The following is a 16,919-nucleotide window of genomic DNA, read 5'->3' on the forward strand; positions in this document are numbered from 1 at the left end:
AGAGAGAGATGGGAATGAGAGACAATGAGGAGGAAACAAAACCTTATTCGCCTTTTGTCTGTGTAATTGATATTCCTTTACCTGTGTAGAAATTCAAACTGATGTATTCCATCCCAATGTATGAGCTTCTGGTCATATTGATATAACTTGTACTGAAATATTAGAGCTGTTGGTTGACAGAAAACCTTTGTTAATCACTTTTGCTGAGAGCAGTTGGGAGATCCCTTGATTTTTCTACTTTTAAACAAAAATTAGTATCAAGGACCTATCTCTGTCTGAAAAGGAAGGATGTGATGATACTTCCTGCTTTCCCAACTTTAAGAAAACATACGCCCATGTTTGGGTGAGTGGGAAAGGAAATGACAGGAAAAACACAACAGCCCAAAGAAACCATCACACATTGCAAAAATTACTAGCCAGGTATTCAGAGTAATTTGTTAACATAAGCTTGCCCAAAATCTTACACAGATAATACATTTCAATCAAAAAATGTGACATCATCTAACAGTAATTGAAATTTCAAACTTTATCTCATGTACAAAGACTAGAGAGGGTTTTCAACGTTCCCTGGACTTTAAAGGCATGATGAGAGAAGTCACTTTTTATACTGGAAAAGGTTTGGCAGTTGCACCATCCTGGAATTGCTATTTAGATATCTTCATTTTCTTTTTTTCCTCCTAATACCAGAACTTGAACTCAGAGCCTCATGCTCTCACTCAACCTAGCTCTCTACCCCTTGAGCCACATCTCTCCTTCTGTATTTTTTTCTGGTTAGTGAAAGTATCATGGACATTTCTGCCCAGGCTAGCTTTGAACTACAATCCTCATATCACAGCATCGTGAGTAGCGAGGATTCTCTAGAGATGTGTGCCACTGGTGCTCAGTTAATTTATTTTTTTTTAACTGCATGTTCATTTTTATCCTTTCACACAAAACTGTTGAAATTCCTCCAGATAACAAGAAATCAGTATGTGTTTATTAAGAATGACATATTTAAAATTTTTAAAAGAAGATATATCTCATTGCAGTGATTAAGGGAGGGATAAATTTCTGTGCATTTAACTTTAAAGTATTTTTCTTCCTTGGTAGTGTGGTATACAGTTTATTTTGTAAACCTTGTACAGGAATTTACAGTTTATAAGTCATTATCTCACATCTTATTAAATTTTATCTGCATATGAATAGCCCTTTGAGATTTCCTGTTTTAAAGATAAGCAATGAATGCACAGATACAATAATTAACTTGATAGAGTTATCCAAGTGGAAAAGACAAATTCTTCTATTCAAATCTTCTCCTGCTTTAACAGTTTCATTCTTTCATGGTGTTCTTAATTTTGAAAGATCTTCTGTCGAAAAGTAGTATGACAATAAATGGCAATGTTAAAAGTATATCACATGAACAAAGAGAATAATTCAATACAGAAAGCATAGTCCTCAAATTATGCTGGAACAGTTGGACAATTTTGGGGCACAACCACCTAATCTTCAGCCACATATTTATATTATGAAAATGAACTCTTAAAAGATAATGCAGAACAAAATGTAGGTGAACTTGGGCTTAATAATCACTTCTTAAATGCAACAATATAAGCACAATACATGAAAGGATAATTGGAAGTTAGAGAATATCAGAATTAATGGTCTGTAATTGATACTGAATAAGAGAAGGAAAAGACCAGTTGCATACCAGGAGAACATCTTTGCCTAAAACTTAACTGATAAATAACTGATATCTAAAGTATAACAAGAATGATTAAAACTCAACAGTTAGAAAGCAAAAGTAGGGCTGAGGATATAGCCTAGTGGTAAGAGCGCTTGCCTCGTATACATGAAGCCCTGGGTTCGATTCCCCAGCATCACATATACAGAAAATGGCCAGAAGTGGCGCTGTGGCTCAAGTGGTAGAGTGCTAGCCTTGAGCAAAAAGAAGGCAGGGACAGTGCGCAAGCCCTGAGTCCAAGGCCCAGGACTGGCAAAAAAAAAAAAAAAAGAAAGCCAAAGAAGTACAATTTGTTCAAGAAAGGTACCCATTGCCTTACGTATGAAACTGTAACCCCTCTGTACATCACTTTGACAATAAATAATCTATTCAGGAAAAAAAAAAAAGAAAGCAAAGGAGTCACTTTTAAGAGTGAGCAAAATAATCAGAAGGAAGCCAGGCACCAGTGGCTCAGGCCTGTAATCCTAGCTACTCAGGAGCCTGAGATCTGAGGATTGAGGTTTGAAGCCAATCTGGGCAGAAAAGTCAGTGAGACTCTTATCTCCAAGAAACTACCCCAAAAAAGTCAGAAGTGGAAGTAGCGCTGTGGTTCAAGTGGTAAAGTAAGCTCTTGAGTGAAAGAGCTCAGGGACAGGTCTCAAGCCCTGAGTTCAAGCCCCACATTGGTGGAAAGAAGAATGATATCTGCAGAAAGAAAATAGATGTAAAACAAGCATATAAAAAGTAGTTCAATATCATATACCATTAGGAAATTGTGAATAGTAATTTTTAGAGTCAAAATTCACTTCTTCTTTTTTTTTCTTTTCTTATTTTTGTCTGTCATGGGGCTTGAACTCAGGGCCTGGACACTCTCCCTGAAGGTTTTGTTTTTTCCCCTCAAAGGAACTCCAAGAAATGGAAGCAAGAAGTTTATTATTATTGTTGTTGTCATGTTGGTGGTTCTTTCTTTCCTTTGGGTGGGGTTATCACCTTTTGTGGCTGTTTTTGTTTTCTTTACCTTTTGTCTACAAGGTATATAAGTTTATCTGATTTGGGAAGGTAAAGGGGACACACAGAAACAGTGGGACTGAAGGTGAACCAATTCAGCAGTGATACTCACTAGACACTCTATTGGAAATGAACTATATAAGTTGGCGGGGATATCTGAGATAGAAGGGGAAAATTGTAAGACAATAAACTTTCCTAGATGTTGTGTTGTAAAATCATTAAAGCCACTCAGCAACAGCGCTTGTGTGTGGAGACTTAGTGTGCTTTAAAAGGTGGCAAATACACTAAGTTAAAAGAAAAAAAATGGGAGGGGACTGATACTGTTCAAAAGGACATGTACTAATTACCTGGTTTATGTAACTGTAATTCCTCTGTATATTATGTTTAAAATAAATATTTTAAATGTACTTCTGACAAAATGTAATGCCAATCACAGTCACTGGCAAGTATTAGTGTGGACTGGAGCAATACAAAAATTCCATTTACTGCTAGCCATAGGAAAAATGTAAGCAACTTTTCTTTACTTTTCCTTTTTCCAGTTCTGGGACTTGAACCCAGGGCCTGGGAATTTTCCCTGAGCTTTCCTGCTCAACACTATGCATATCACTTTGAATTTTAGCTCCACTTCCCATTTTCTGGTAGTTAATTGGAGATACGAGCTCACGGAGTTTCTTACCTGGGATGTCCTCAGATCTCAGCCTCTTGAGTAGCTAGGATTGCAGGCACAAGCCACAGGTGCCTGCATGTAACAATTACTCTTGAACACAGTTTCTCACACAGCTAAATACAGACTTTCCTTTTGACCCTGAAACTGAGCTAAGAAAAAGAATGAGAAGCATCCACTGTTGTAATAACTGAAAATATAGTGTAATGCCAAAAGATTAACCGTTTTCAGTATTAAAAAACATCTGATCTTAGTTACAACATTGTTGAGCAATCAACATTTTGAAGCTTTCAAACCTGGGATGTAAGATTCGTTGTAATCATAATAATAAGTGGAAAAATGTCCCTTTTTAATAAGTAGTCAATGAGGGGTAGACAAATATTTCTATTTCAACTCAGATGAAGTTTAATATATATTACCAAAAAAGTAATAAAATGGTAAACATCAGACAGATAATTCCATTTTATAGAAGGCCTTGCTCATCGAGGCTAAATGAGCAAATGAGGAAATTTGAGTATCTCATCTATGCCCAACTAATTTCTTCATATATAATTTTCTCACTTTCTTTTTTTCAAATAAGTGAAGAAAGCAGAATTTGGAAATGTATCCTAAAAGATATTTTTTTCTACTCAGCATATAAATTAAGATGTGGAGCCCCAGGAGGCTGAACTCTCTATAAGATTGCAGTTTGAAGCCTGTCCAATAGAAAATTATGAGAGACTCAATTTCCAAAATAACCAGAAAAGAGTCTGGGTAGAAACTGACTCAAGTGGTGGAGTTCCAGCCGTGAGCAAGCAAGATGAGTCACTTTGAGGCCTGAGTTCAAACACTGCCATTAAAACTAAGAAGCAATCCAGTGGCATTAAGTTTTTGTTAAGTGTTTGTTACACCACAGAAGCTGGGGACAAGGCCCACCTGAACCTCACATTGCCCATATCAGCAGGTGTTTAAGCCCCATACTGTACTGTAAAATCTACATAGGCAGAGCTCCAGTACCTTATGAGAAACTCAGTATAATTAGTCTTTCAGAAACACTGCTAAAAGATTCTTTCTCGTGTACAATTAAGATTTCTATACTCTTTTGTCAGTTCTTTTGTTCCAGTATGACCTTTGGTCATATATATTTTGCTTGCCTAAGGCTTGTCAGGAGAAAATTTAAGGGAAATGCCAAGGAAAGCAAGGAACAGAGGACTTTTTAGCCCCGATTCATAGACAATAAAAATGGGGAATTACACACTACATGAATATACATATATAAAATAAATGTACACACATATAAATATAAACTATGCACATGTGCATTTTGATATTTGTTGTAATATATGTCATATATTACATGTATAGAAATTACTTTGCACTATCTTTCAATTGCAGTATATTGTTTATATACTATATGTCCTAACACACACATATATATGTGTATATATATATACATGTTCACATATATATTACAGCCTGTAGAAGAATCAATAGTCAGTTAGATAAAAATATGTAAAACATACTTTTAAATTCCTCCCTATCTAAAACAATAAAAGCAAAACTGTGTTGTACTTATTTTGTAATCTATATATTCCTATTGAATCCCCCTTGTATCTGATAATTTTTAACATCTTCAAAAACTATTTTCTTATAGCATGGTATATGGTACATGCCCATAATTCTAGCTACTGGGAAGGTGAAGGCAAGAGGATTAGAAGTTTGGGGCCAGCTCAAGCAAAATTAGAGGTATGTCAAAAAGATAAAAAGGATTGGTGGCATGGATCAAGTTGAAAGGTACTTGGTAAGCAAGCATGAGAGAGAACCACAAAAATAAAATGTACTCTCTTGTAACTCTGTAGCAAACATTCCTATATCTTTAAAAAATATTGTCAAGGTGATGTACAGAGCGGTCATGGTTACATATATAAGGGAGTGAGTAAATTTCTTGTCATATTTGTTGCTTCCTCCCTCATTTTTCTACCATCTTCCTTCCTCCCTAACCCCCACCCTCGAGTTGTACAGTTTATAGCATATATCCTGTAAGTTTGCTGTTGCATTGGTTTGCCTTTTACCTCACCATTTTGATGTTCCCTTTCCTTTCCCTAATTCAAATCACAATAGTTCAGTATCTATGTACCTATGATCACATAAGATGATGCTAAGCAAAATGAACTCTAAGATATGGAAACAAGCGGTTTATCATTGTTGTTATTTTTAATGTACGATGTGAAATTATTTCTTTTCTTCGGTTTGTCTTCCCTATGATTTATCCCCTGTTGTCACATTCCTACATTTTTAGTTATTCTAAAAACATCTACATTGTAGTCTCATCTGAATATCAAGTTTGGTTGCCATCCTCATAAAATGTAGTCTTTAGAGTTAAAAATATAAAACTCCAGATGTGGTTTCAAAAGTACGAAATGGCCTGGGCCTCTCGCTTCTGCCACTTAAGTACTTTTTCTCTAACACTGCTTTCAACTCCATTGGTTTTTTCCAATAACTGTGTCACATATGACTCATTGAAAATCCATCCAAAAACATTCTTGGTCATGTACTATATGATACATTTGAAATCCTACTGCTCAACAAAGTTTCCTGTGTGTGTGTGTGTGTGTGTGTGTGTGTGTGTGTGTGTGTGTGTGTGTGTGTGCCTATACATAGAGATATACTTATGTGGTTACAATGCATAGAGATATGCATGCACACATTTGAGCTTTTCTTGGGAGGAGGAGGAGGGATATGATTCTCAAGTTATAAACATACTCAGTGTTTTATAGTTGCCATTATATAGTGCTTTATTCTCAGAAGATACGTATTTTGGAAGTTTAATAAAAGCTCTGAGTGAGGGAAAATATCTACATTTGCTGGTGCACAGAACCTACCTATAAAAGCCTGGTGGCACCTGTTGCAGAAGAAAGCTCTTCTCCATGTCTTGGAGGATGTCATTCAGCATCCGGACCCGGGTTGGGGCTCTCTCCTTGGGGTCATTAGCTGGCCGCATCTCATCTGACTGAAAGAGTTCAGCACTCTCCCGCAGGCGTGAGGCCATGGCTAGCAGTTGATGAGTACAAGGCTGATCACCTAATGGAAATACATGAGTCCATCTCAGAGGAGACATTCTCAAGTTTTCAAAATGGTCATGCCACTAAGGTACAAACCACCAGACCACTGAAGACTGAGTGGATTATCATAGTCAGTTCTCTTATTTCTATGACCTAACAAAAGCAAAGCTTTGTGCATTTATTTTTCACTTGGCACAAGGCAAGCTTCAAGATCAATTAAACATTGATGATATATTCATTCTGCCCAAAGTGCTATCTAAACTTGTTTATACTCTATTAAAATAAATTCACTGCTACTAGTAATAATAATTGCAGTAAACAGAAAGTGATTATTAAAGTGTATTGTACTCTACAAGGAAGGGGGAACATTGTCCAAAAAGAAATGAAACCATTTCCTGACTTATGAAACAGTAACTCCTCTATACAAACCTTAATAATGACAGTAAAATAATATTTTTGAAAGAATGCAGTGCTCTAGGAGTTATGTGAAACATTGAATATAATTATTTAATAGTTGTCACATATTCTAATTATTTTATTCAATATTTACCAAGGCTACATAATTATTTCATTTGATACCTATCACAACTTATATCTGTTTTTATAAAACTTGAGAATAAAGTTAAGCAATGGGGTGTAACAAGTCCATAAGTAACATACAGTTTACGATGAGCAGCCTGGTCTTTCTGACTTAAAACATTCATGCTCACCATGAGGAACTCTGTATTTGAGGGAAAGCCATACATGAAGCCATCTTTTCTTCTAGACCAGGAGTTACATCACTATCTGGCTATAGGTTCTTTAACCTTTACTAGAATTTTTCTGTAATGTGAAGTTGAAACTGTAAAACATACCAAATATTGCTCTATGTACTTTACATTGTTATCTTTTGCTCATGAGATGATTAGGCTTTTGCTTTGTTTCTTTTTTATTTTGGAGCTACTTATTAGAATCCACTCTTATAATAACTGTAATCTGTAAAGATTCAGTTATTCCTTAGAGAAAAGCAACACTAGTCCTCTACTCCATCCCAGTGTTGGTCCATGTGGCTTCAACTGCCTGCTCTACCACACAATGATTGAAGTTACTATTCTTAGTGTCCTTAACTGTAAAATGAAAGTAATATTAATAAAGTAATAAAAACAAAGTGACTTCAAAGCTTTGCTATAATGATTAACACTTATAAATTACATCCCTCCCCTATAAATTACATCATTTCCCTACAAGTATGAAGTTCTCAGGTAATTTGATTTGAAAGCCCTTCCTTCATCATGTTAGGGGAAGGACAGCCCTCTTCTCCCACCACTAAAAACGGCCTCTAAGTTCCAGGCTCTCTGGAGACTGAGGCTTTCTGATGCCACAAAGGCAGTCACTATGGAGGGTCACCTCCTCTCATGGTGATGAAAGAATGTCTTTTGGGAAATATAAGTTGGCACTTTGATGAATAGGATTTGAAGTAGGCAATTGGAAGGATAAAAGGGGGCATTGGGGTTCTTAATTAGAGATAACATAAAAGAAAAATCAATATGGAACTTTTTTCATGTGACTTCTACAAGTGTCACCATTTCTCCTAAAGCTTGGTGTTCATGGCAATGCAAATTCCCAGAAGTGCTCAATCTCTCTAGGAATGTCAAGCTTAACATGCCTGTTGAATCAATCTATATGCTTTGTAGTTTAAGAAACACTGTACAAAGAACATATGCTAATTAAAGAAAAACAGGTCAAAAGTAGAGCTGAGACATAAAATAAGACTGCCACAGTCTGATCATCAATAATGAACTCTACAGTACAGACGTGTTTCACTACATGAAAGCAGATTCAGAATGTAATAATTTTTGTTGTTTTATATATATATGTATAGTGAACCATTATGTTAGAAAAAATAGACTTTGAAGCCAATATATGTCTTTCTGTTGACTGAAATAAATAAAGTGTATTATGGTAGTTTACAAGTGTTTAGCTTTTTCTGTTTTGATGCACATTCCACAGACCTTCATTGATTATCTGTATTATTTCACAACAAAACCTAGGATTACAAGCGAAACTACTTTGTTCATTTATGACACCATAGCCTCCAAATAAGAGAACCACTTTATAGAGATATGGCTTTTCTTAAAATATGGCTGTTCACCAAAGTTTCAAGGAAATATCTTCGCTTAAGGATGAAGTACGTTTCGACTTCAGTATAATAGAAAGACTGAACAACAGAAAAAACAAGCTTGACATCCTTGAGAGTGTTTCATTTAAAAAAGAAAAAATCTCTTCTGACCTAACATACACTGCAGAATTGAAGGCATTATTACTGAAACAAGTGAGACAAATTGTACCATTCTACCTTATTTAGCTTTATATGAATTTATCCCTCAAGGTAGTGTAGATGTAGAAAATTGGCAGTTTTAGGAACCAGTTGGTTCCAGAAAAGACGCTGATAATAGAAATCTGCCAACCACATCATACTGTATACATTACTTCTAAGGTATAAGGTTAAAAATTGAAAAGGAGTTCTACTTTCAATGTTCCCTCAATCATTTTAATATACGCCACTTCATAGATTCCTACCAGTCATGTCTCTGTCAATTAGAGCATGTTGCTTCTTTAAATAAGACACAGAAAGAAATGTCATTCTCTCTAAAGATTTGTGACCCCAAATGACTGATTCCTGTTGGGGAGGAAATTAAGGTCTGTTTATTCATTGTCATTTCCCTGCACTTAGAATTTTACCAGGCTTATCATTCAATCAATGAATTATTGTGTTACAGAGTTTCATCCTAGCATTTGCTTTACTGTTATCCCTATCTAGTTCACCTGTCTTCTCATTACAATGGAAAACAATCCCACAAGATCAGCAATTATGATATATTTGCCTTTATATCTCCACATGCTTACAACAGCCTTTCTGCAGTTGTCATTTATTAAAAAAAATGTTGATTCAATGTTGAAAAAGAGGTTATAATCTAATTTGAGACATATTATTATATTAAACAATGTCTATAAAATCATTCAGGGAGCTGTTTGATGCATAATGAATATGAGAGAAACCTGTCTTCTCCATTATCTTCATTAAAATAAATTATGGTTGGAAGATACTAAAACAAAAAGAAAATATTTTATATGGTAATACATGTTACATGAAACTAAGTTGAATTAAAATATTTTCTAAAAATAATCTACAAAACATACATACATATAAAACCTACAAAACATATATATAGTATATGTATATACACATAATTTTAATAGTCCTAGTGAATGTGCAAACATAGAGTGAATGAAGGCAGGAAATAGTTGAAAAGTTAAAAATATAAAGTTCCTAGGGCCAAAGACAACTAAATGGAAAGTAGATTTTTTTTTATTTATTTTTATTTTTTAGTCTACATATATTCATTTATTTTTATTTTTATTTTTTTCAAATTTTTATTATCAAACTGATGTACAGAAAGGTTACAGTTTCATCCCTTAGGCACTGGAGACATTTCTTGTACAGTTTGTTACCTTGTCCCTCATACCCCCCTCCCTCCCCCCCTTTCTCTTCCCCCCCCCCCCCCCCCACGGAGGTGTTCAGTTCACGTACACCAAACAGTTTTGCAGGGCTGGGGATATGGCCTAGTGGCAAGAGTGCTTGCCTCCTATACATGAGGCTCTAGGTTCAATTCCCCAGCACCACATATACAGAAAATGGCCAGAAGTGGTGCTGTGGCTCAAGTGGCAGAGTGCTAGCCTTGAGCAAAAAGAAGCCAGGGACAGTGCTCAGGCCGAGTCCAAGCCCCAGGACTGGTCCAAAACAAACAGTTTTGCAAGTATTGCTTTTGTAGTTGTTTGTCTTTTTTTACCCTGTGTCTCTCAAATTTGGTATTCCCTTTCAATATTTTTCTGAAGAGAATTAATGCATTTATTTTTATGCTATATTCATGTAGTCTGAATGTCAAGAACTTGGTATCAAAGACCAGATGAAGGTCTGATCTGCTTAGTTACTACTCGAGTGGTCTCTGGTCAGTGACTTAAGTCCTATCCTTCTGTATTTTGGGGGAGATGGAAAATGGTCCTATCATTTATTTATTTATTTTATTAGAAAATTTCAGTTTTATTCTTTTTTATTCTTATCATAGGTCATCCAGATAATAATTACAAAGAAAGTTCAGAGTTAAACTCTCCAATAAATGTAATAGAGTTAACAGATACACATAGGATATTCTTTCCAAGAGATGCAGAACAGATATATGTATTTTTCTCAGCAGCTCATGAACCTTTTCTACAAAATAAAGTGCATTTCTATCTTCTCTGGATGTACAGTAGTTGTACTAAATGGTGAAAAACTGAAGGCATTTCTGCTAACTTTAGGAATGACAAATGTGTCCAGTCTCACCACTCAGTCAATATAATGCTTAAATTCTTAGTTACAGACCTCCCAAAAAAGGAGTATACATCAGAAAAAAATGAATCCAAAAAGTTAAACATCAGAAGACCAAATTGTCCAATCAATAAATAGCTAAGTGAATTGGACTACTCTCAAAAAAGCACAAATGGTAAATAAATACATGGAAAAAAAGGTGCAACCTCTTTATCCACCAGGAAAATGCCCAACAAATTACCTCAAGATTGTATCTCATGCCATTTTGAATTGCTATCATCAAAACACACAAAAAATAAATTTTGGAAGGAATGTATATGTTGGGGCTGGGAATATGGCCTAGTGGCAAGAGTGCTTGACTCATCTACATGAATCCCTGAGTTCAATTCCCCAGGACCACATATATAGAAAATGGCCAGAGGTGGCGCTGTGGCTCAAGTGGCAGAGTGCTATCCTTGAGCAAAAAGAAGCCAGGGACAGTGCTCAGGCCCTGAGTTCAAGGCTCAGGACTGGCAAAAAAAAAAAAGAAAAGAAAAGAAAAGAAAAAAGGAATTTATATGTTGTTGGGATTATAGATCTGTCCAGTCACTATGGAAATCAATATATAAGGTGTCCAAATCTTAAGATCAAGCTTCTATATGATCTGCCTATACAATTTCTAGTTATATACCCCAATTAATCTATAGAGATATTTTACACCCATGCTTATCATAGCTCTATCCATCATAGACAAATTATGGAATCACCTTAGTTGCCCATTAACAAATAAATAAAGAAAATGTGAAAGATGGGCAAAATGAAATTTTATTCAACTATAAAGTGAAATAAAATTATGTCATTTGCATGAAATGAATGGAACCAGAGATAATCATATTTTTAGAAATCTAGTCTTACAAAGGCATTAATTATTGCATGCTGTTTATCCTATATGGAATTTAAGAAGAAAAAGATATCAAAGTAAAAGGTGAACTAATAGGGATATAGCAGAAGATAAGGAGGAGGAAACAAGAAATGTTAATAGATAAAACAATGTGATCAAATATATTGCAGGCATATATAGACATGTAAATAAAACAGATTAAATAAATAAATAAGTAAGTCAATTATCTGTAAATAGCCTCTTAAATTTGGATTGTTGTCAGATGGTCTAATGAGAACTGTATGATCAAAAGCAGAGAAGGATAGGGCTGGGAATATGGCTTAGTGTCAGAGTGCTTGCCTAGCATGCATGAAGCCATGGGTTTGATTCCTTAGCACCACATAAACAGAAAAAGCAGAAAGTGTCACTGTGGCCCAAGTGGTATAGTGCTAGCCTTGAGCACAAAATGCCCTGAGTCCAAGCCCGAGGACTGGCAAAAAAAAAAAAAAAAAAAGAGGAGGGAAAGATAAAAAGTGGGGAGTTAGGAGCCACACTAGGAAGCTAACTTTTCTGCTTGTAATCTGGTATATTTAAGGATCACTCTTCATTTTATTATGCAATCTATTTTTACTCAGATCCCCAAAGCTTTCTATCATTGGTTAGCTTTTTTTCCTTTTAAAAAAATGATTACTTATTTATTGTCAAAGTGATGTACAGAAGGGTTACAGTTTCATACGTAAGGCAGTGGGTACATTTCTTGTACAATTTGTTAACTCCTCCCTTTCCCTCTCTCCCCATGAGTTGTTCAGTTGGTTTACACCAAATGGTTTTGTAAGTATTGCTATTGGAGTCATTTGTCTTTTTATTCTTTATTTCTCAATTTTGATATTCTCTTTCCCTTCCCCAGTTTCAATACCAGGATATACAGTATCCAGGTACTCAGATGAGTACTCACAGGAAGGGGATACAAGAAGATCATCAATAACAACCAAAAAAAAAAAAAAGCTACCGATTCACAAGGCATGTTGAAATTAATTATAACAGTGACATACCACTCGTTTTCATAACATGGAGTTCATTTTACTTAACATCATGTTATGTGTTCCTAAGGGCATAGCTATTGGTCTCTTGTGATCCTCTGCTCTGACTAGCCTGAACCTGTACTAATTATTTCCTATGAGGGAAACCAGAGTCCATGTTTCTTTGGGTCTGGCTCACTTCACTTAGTATAATTTTTTCCAAGTCCTTCCATTTCCTTACGAATGGGGCAATGTCATTCTTTCTGATAGAGGAATAAAATTCCATTGTATATATGTACCAAATTTTCCTGATCCATTTGTCTACTGAGGGGCAAGTGGGTTGATTCCATGTTTTGGCAATGACAAATTGTGCTGTGATGAACATTGTTGTGCTGGTGGCTTTAGTATATTCTTGTTTGTAATCTTTGGGTAGATGTCCAAGTGTGGGGCTGCTGGGCCTGAGGGGAGCTCTATGTTTAGCCTTCTGAAAAATCTTCATATTGCTTTCCAGAGTGGTTGAATAAGTTTACATTCCCACCAACAATGAAGTAGGGTTCCCTTTTGGCTACATCCCCTCCAGAATTTGTTATTGTTAGTTTTCCTGATAATGGACATTCTTACTGGGGTGAGGTGGAATATCAATGTTGTTTCGATTTGCATTTCTTTTATGGCCAGTGATGTAGAGCAGTTTTTCATGTGTCTGTTGGCCATCCTCATTTCCTCTTCAGAGAAGTCTCTTTTTAAGTCTTTAGCCAACTGGGTGAGTGGGCTGTTGGTTATTTGAGGTTTTGCTTTAGAGGACTTTAATTTTTTTTTAGTTCTGCATATATTTTAGATGTGAGGCCTTTGTTGTATGGCTGGTAAAGATCTTCTCCCAATCTATGGGCTTTCTGTTTATCTTGCAAGCTATATCCTTTGCCCTGAGGAAGCTCTGCAGTTTGATGCAGTTCCATTTGTCTTACCTTTCTTTAACTTGTTGCATTTCTGGGCCTTTGTTAAGGAAGTTTCGAGCTGTGCCAAGGAGTCCTAGAGTTTCTCCTATTCCTTCTTGTATTGTTTTTGCGGTATCTGTTTTTATTTTGAAGTCTTTGATCCATTTGGAATTGATTTTGGTGTAGCCTGATATATAAAGATCTAGTTTTAATTTGTTGCATGTGTTGAACCAGTTTTGCCAGCACCATTTGTTAAAGAGGCTATCTTTCTTTCAGTCTATCTTTTTAGCTCCTTTATCAAAGACTAAGTAGGCATAGTTCTGTGGATTCATTTCTGGGTCTTCAGTTCTGTTCCATTGGTCTTAAGGCCTGTTCCTGTGCCAATACCAAGCTGTTTTTTAATCACTATAGCTTTGTAATACATCTTGATGTTTGGTATTGTAATTCTTCAAGCACTGTTCTTTCTACTTAGGATTGCTTTTGCTATTCAAGGTCTTTATTGTTCCATATGAATTTCTGGATTGCTTCCTCTATTTTATTAAAAAATGGTGTTGGAATATTAATGGGTATTACATTGAATTTGCAGATAGCCTTTGGTAATATTGCCATGTTGACAATATTTATCCTCCCAATCCAGGAGCATGGGAGATTTTTACATTTCCTTAGCTCTGCCTTAATTTCGTTTTGCATATTTTTAAAGTTCTCATCATAGAGGTCTTTCACTTCTTGGTTAAGGTTATTCCTAGGTATTTTATGTTTTTTGATGCTATTGCGAAAGGAGTTGCTTTCTTGATTTCGTCCTTGGGATTGCCACTCCAGCTGGCTTATGGGGGCCATTTGTTTGGTAGACTTTATTCCAGCCTTTCATTTTTAGAAAATGTTTGCTTTTGCTGTGTAGATGTGTCTCTTGGAGGCAGCAGAAAGATGGATCTTGATTTTTGATCCAGCTTATGAGCCTATGTCATTTAATTGGAGAATTAAGTCCATGAATGTTTGCAGTTAGGATTGAGAGATGATCATTTGTTCCTTTCATTATAGCTATCTTGTTAAAGGCTGTGTCTTCCCAATTCTGGATCTAATATTCCACTTTTCTATTTAGGGTTCATTTCTCAGTCTGTATTGTGATCTTGATTATTTTCCATGTGTAGGACATCCATGAGGATTTTCTGTAATGCTGGTTTGGTGGAGATATATTGTTTAAGTTTTTCCTTACTGTGGAAGACCTTCGGCTATGAATGATAATTTAGCTGGGTATAGTATTCTTGGTTGATAGTTATTTTTCCTTAGGGTGTGGCATACCTCATTCCAGGCCCTCCTTGCTTTCATGGTCTCTACTGAGAAGTCTGGGGTAATTCTGATTGCTTTTCCTTTATATGTGATTATTTACTTCTCCCTAACAGCTTTAAGGATTCTTTCCTTGGAGTCTATTGATCCTGTTTTCATCACAATGTGTCGGTTTGATGTCCTATTCTGGTCTGGTTTGTTTGGGATACTAAATGCTTCTTGTATCTGATAGGCCTATCCTTCTTGATATTTGGGAAGTTCTCTGCTATTATTCTGTTGAGCATGTTGCCTATTCCATTTACTGCTTTCTCTAGGTTTTCCTCATACCTGTTAGCCTTAAAAAAAATGGTCCTTTTATTTCCTAAATGCACAACTCACTCGGCATGCAATTATTATTACTAGGGTACAAAAACAAAACACAAACTATTTCCAACTATTTTTGAAAACTATGGGAAAATGCTGTTATGGCATTTTTTAGTTTATCTGTAAAAGTTTAGTCTTTCATTTCTAACATTTGTTGCCTACCAACTGCATTAAAATCTTCCCTAAATCTATTTTAAGAAAGATTCTTGCTTCTCTTTTGTAATGTCTAGAGCCAGAGTTTCTTTCCAAGAGTTGACACTTCACATTTCTGAAGAAGGATAATGACAATATAAAGTGAATGGAATTAGACAACTTAAAAGGATTTTCATATATCTTTTTTCCTGATGAAAAGCCTCTAGTATTATAGAACACACTGATTTATCCTAAATATTAATATTCAAACACATAATACAAAATAATTAAACTGCACGCTAAGATTTTCTTTTTAAGAGAAAACTAAAATTCACTTCTAAAGTTCAAACAGAATCATTTGTATATCTCCCTTCTCCTCATCTTAAAGTAAAATGCATGTATGTTCTTAAAAAGCCCCATATTCTGTAAGTACTAGGAAACCACCTTGACAACTAAGATTAAATCTCTAGTCTTCAGATTTTTCCACATTTATTTAGAAATAGACCTAATAGAGTAAGGCCTACCGTAACTGTATTACATAAATGCTTGTGAGGAACACTATCATTGTGTAGTAGAAATGTTATCAAGAGAATTTAAAGAAGGCCTGTAACTCAAGGAACAGATTGTTGGATTGTCAAACATTCAAAGGTATCTCAAGTTCTTGGAATTTTCTACTCTTTTGTCTAGATTAAAGCATTTGAAAGAGTGCATCTTCAGCAAGTGTGGGGACTCTACAGCCTGCATGCGAGTTGTGAGTAGGTAGGTTGATTGAATGGTGTGGGTTCAGAAATCCTGCTGGCCGTGTGACACTGCTGGTTTGTGTTTGCGTTTGTGTTTGAGTAAAGGCTTAGGATTCTAAGTCCTTGACATTATACAATGATCCTGCCCAAACACAGAATGAGTGCTTATTCTTTAGTTCCCCAAGTCCTTTTTCTTTTATTTTGCCAATTTTAATTTATTGATCTCTTTATTTTTATCTATCTATATTTTTGAATATTTTATTATCTTTAAGTAGTTATACAAAGGAGTTGCCACTCACTAGAGTGCATCCTGATCAACGACACTCCTTTCAACATTCTCACCCACCACTCCCAACCTACCCCTTAACTTACATATCTTAATTTTAGGCTGTGTGCTCTATTTTTTGCCATTTAACAAAGCAGTTTATGTGTTCAATGCATTTTTATCAGTGTCACCACTTCAACATCTTCAACCACTTTCTACCTACCTTGTCCTTTTATTTCTCAATTCTGTGGTATATGCAAGGGATTCTTGCCTGAATTCTTCCATTCTCCCTTCATTATCCTATTCGTCTCTCCTTGGTTGCACCTCTCCTCTTGCAAGTACCATTTCTTGAGTCGCTAATCTTTACTACACCCCTATAGACTGTTATCTACCACTTGAAATTGCCTTTTGATCTGTAAAGCAAAACCACCTCATGCTAATAGATGCATTCAACTCAGAGGATGGGAGAAATTCTGGAGTTAATTGAGTCTATCAAACTCTTTACACCTCTTGGTGTAATGAATATATTGAATAATCCTTTCTCTACCATCACAGCATCCACTGG

The 16,919-nt window shown here is 35.6% G+C and overlaps 1 protein-coding gene across 5 annotated transcripts in view; it reads right to left on the reverse strand.

Annotated features, from left to right (window-relative positions):
* Naaladl2 (N-acetylated alpha-linked acidic dipeptidase like 2) overlaps positions 1-16,919 on the reverse strand; it is a 1,189,792-nt gene that overhangs the window by 65,465 nt on the left and 1,107,408 nt on the right. For all 5 annotated transcript variants that reach the window (XM_048347099.1, XM_048347096.1, XM_048347098.1 and 2 more), the window contains one exon: positions 6,233-6,431. In XM_048347099.1, coding sequence (XP_048203056.1) covers positions 6,233-6,431 — 199 coding nt within the window. The remainder of the gene's footprint in view (positions 1-6,232; positions 6,432-16,919) is intronic.

Source organism: Perognathus longimembris, chromosome 5, assembly GCF_023159225.1.
Source record: "Perognathus longimembris pacificus isolate PPM17 chromosome 5, ASM2315922v1, whole genome shotgun sequence".
In the NCBI taxonomy this organism is placed as follows: Eukaryota; Metazoa; Chordata; class Mammalia; order Rodentia; family Heteromyidae; genus Perognathus; species Perognathus longimembris.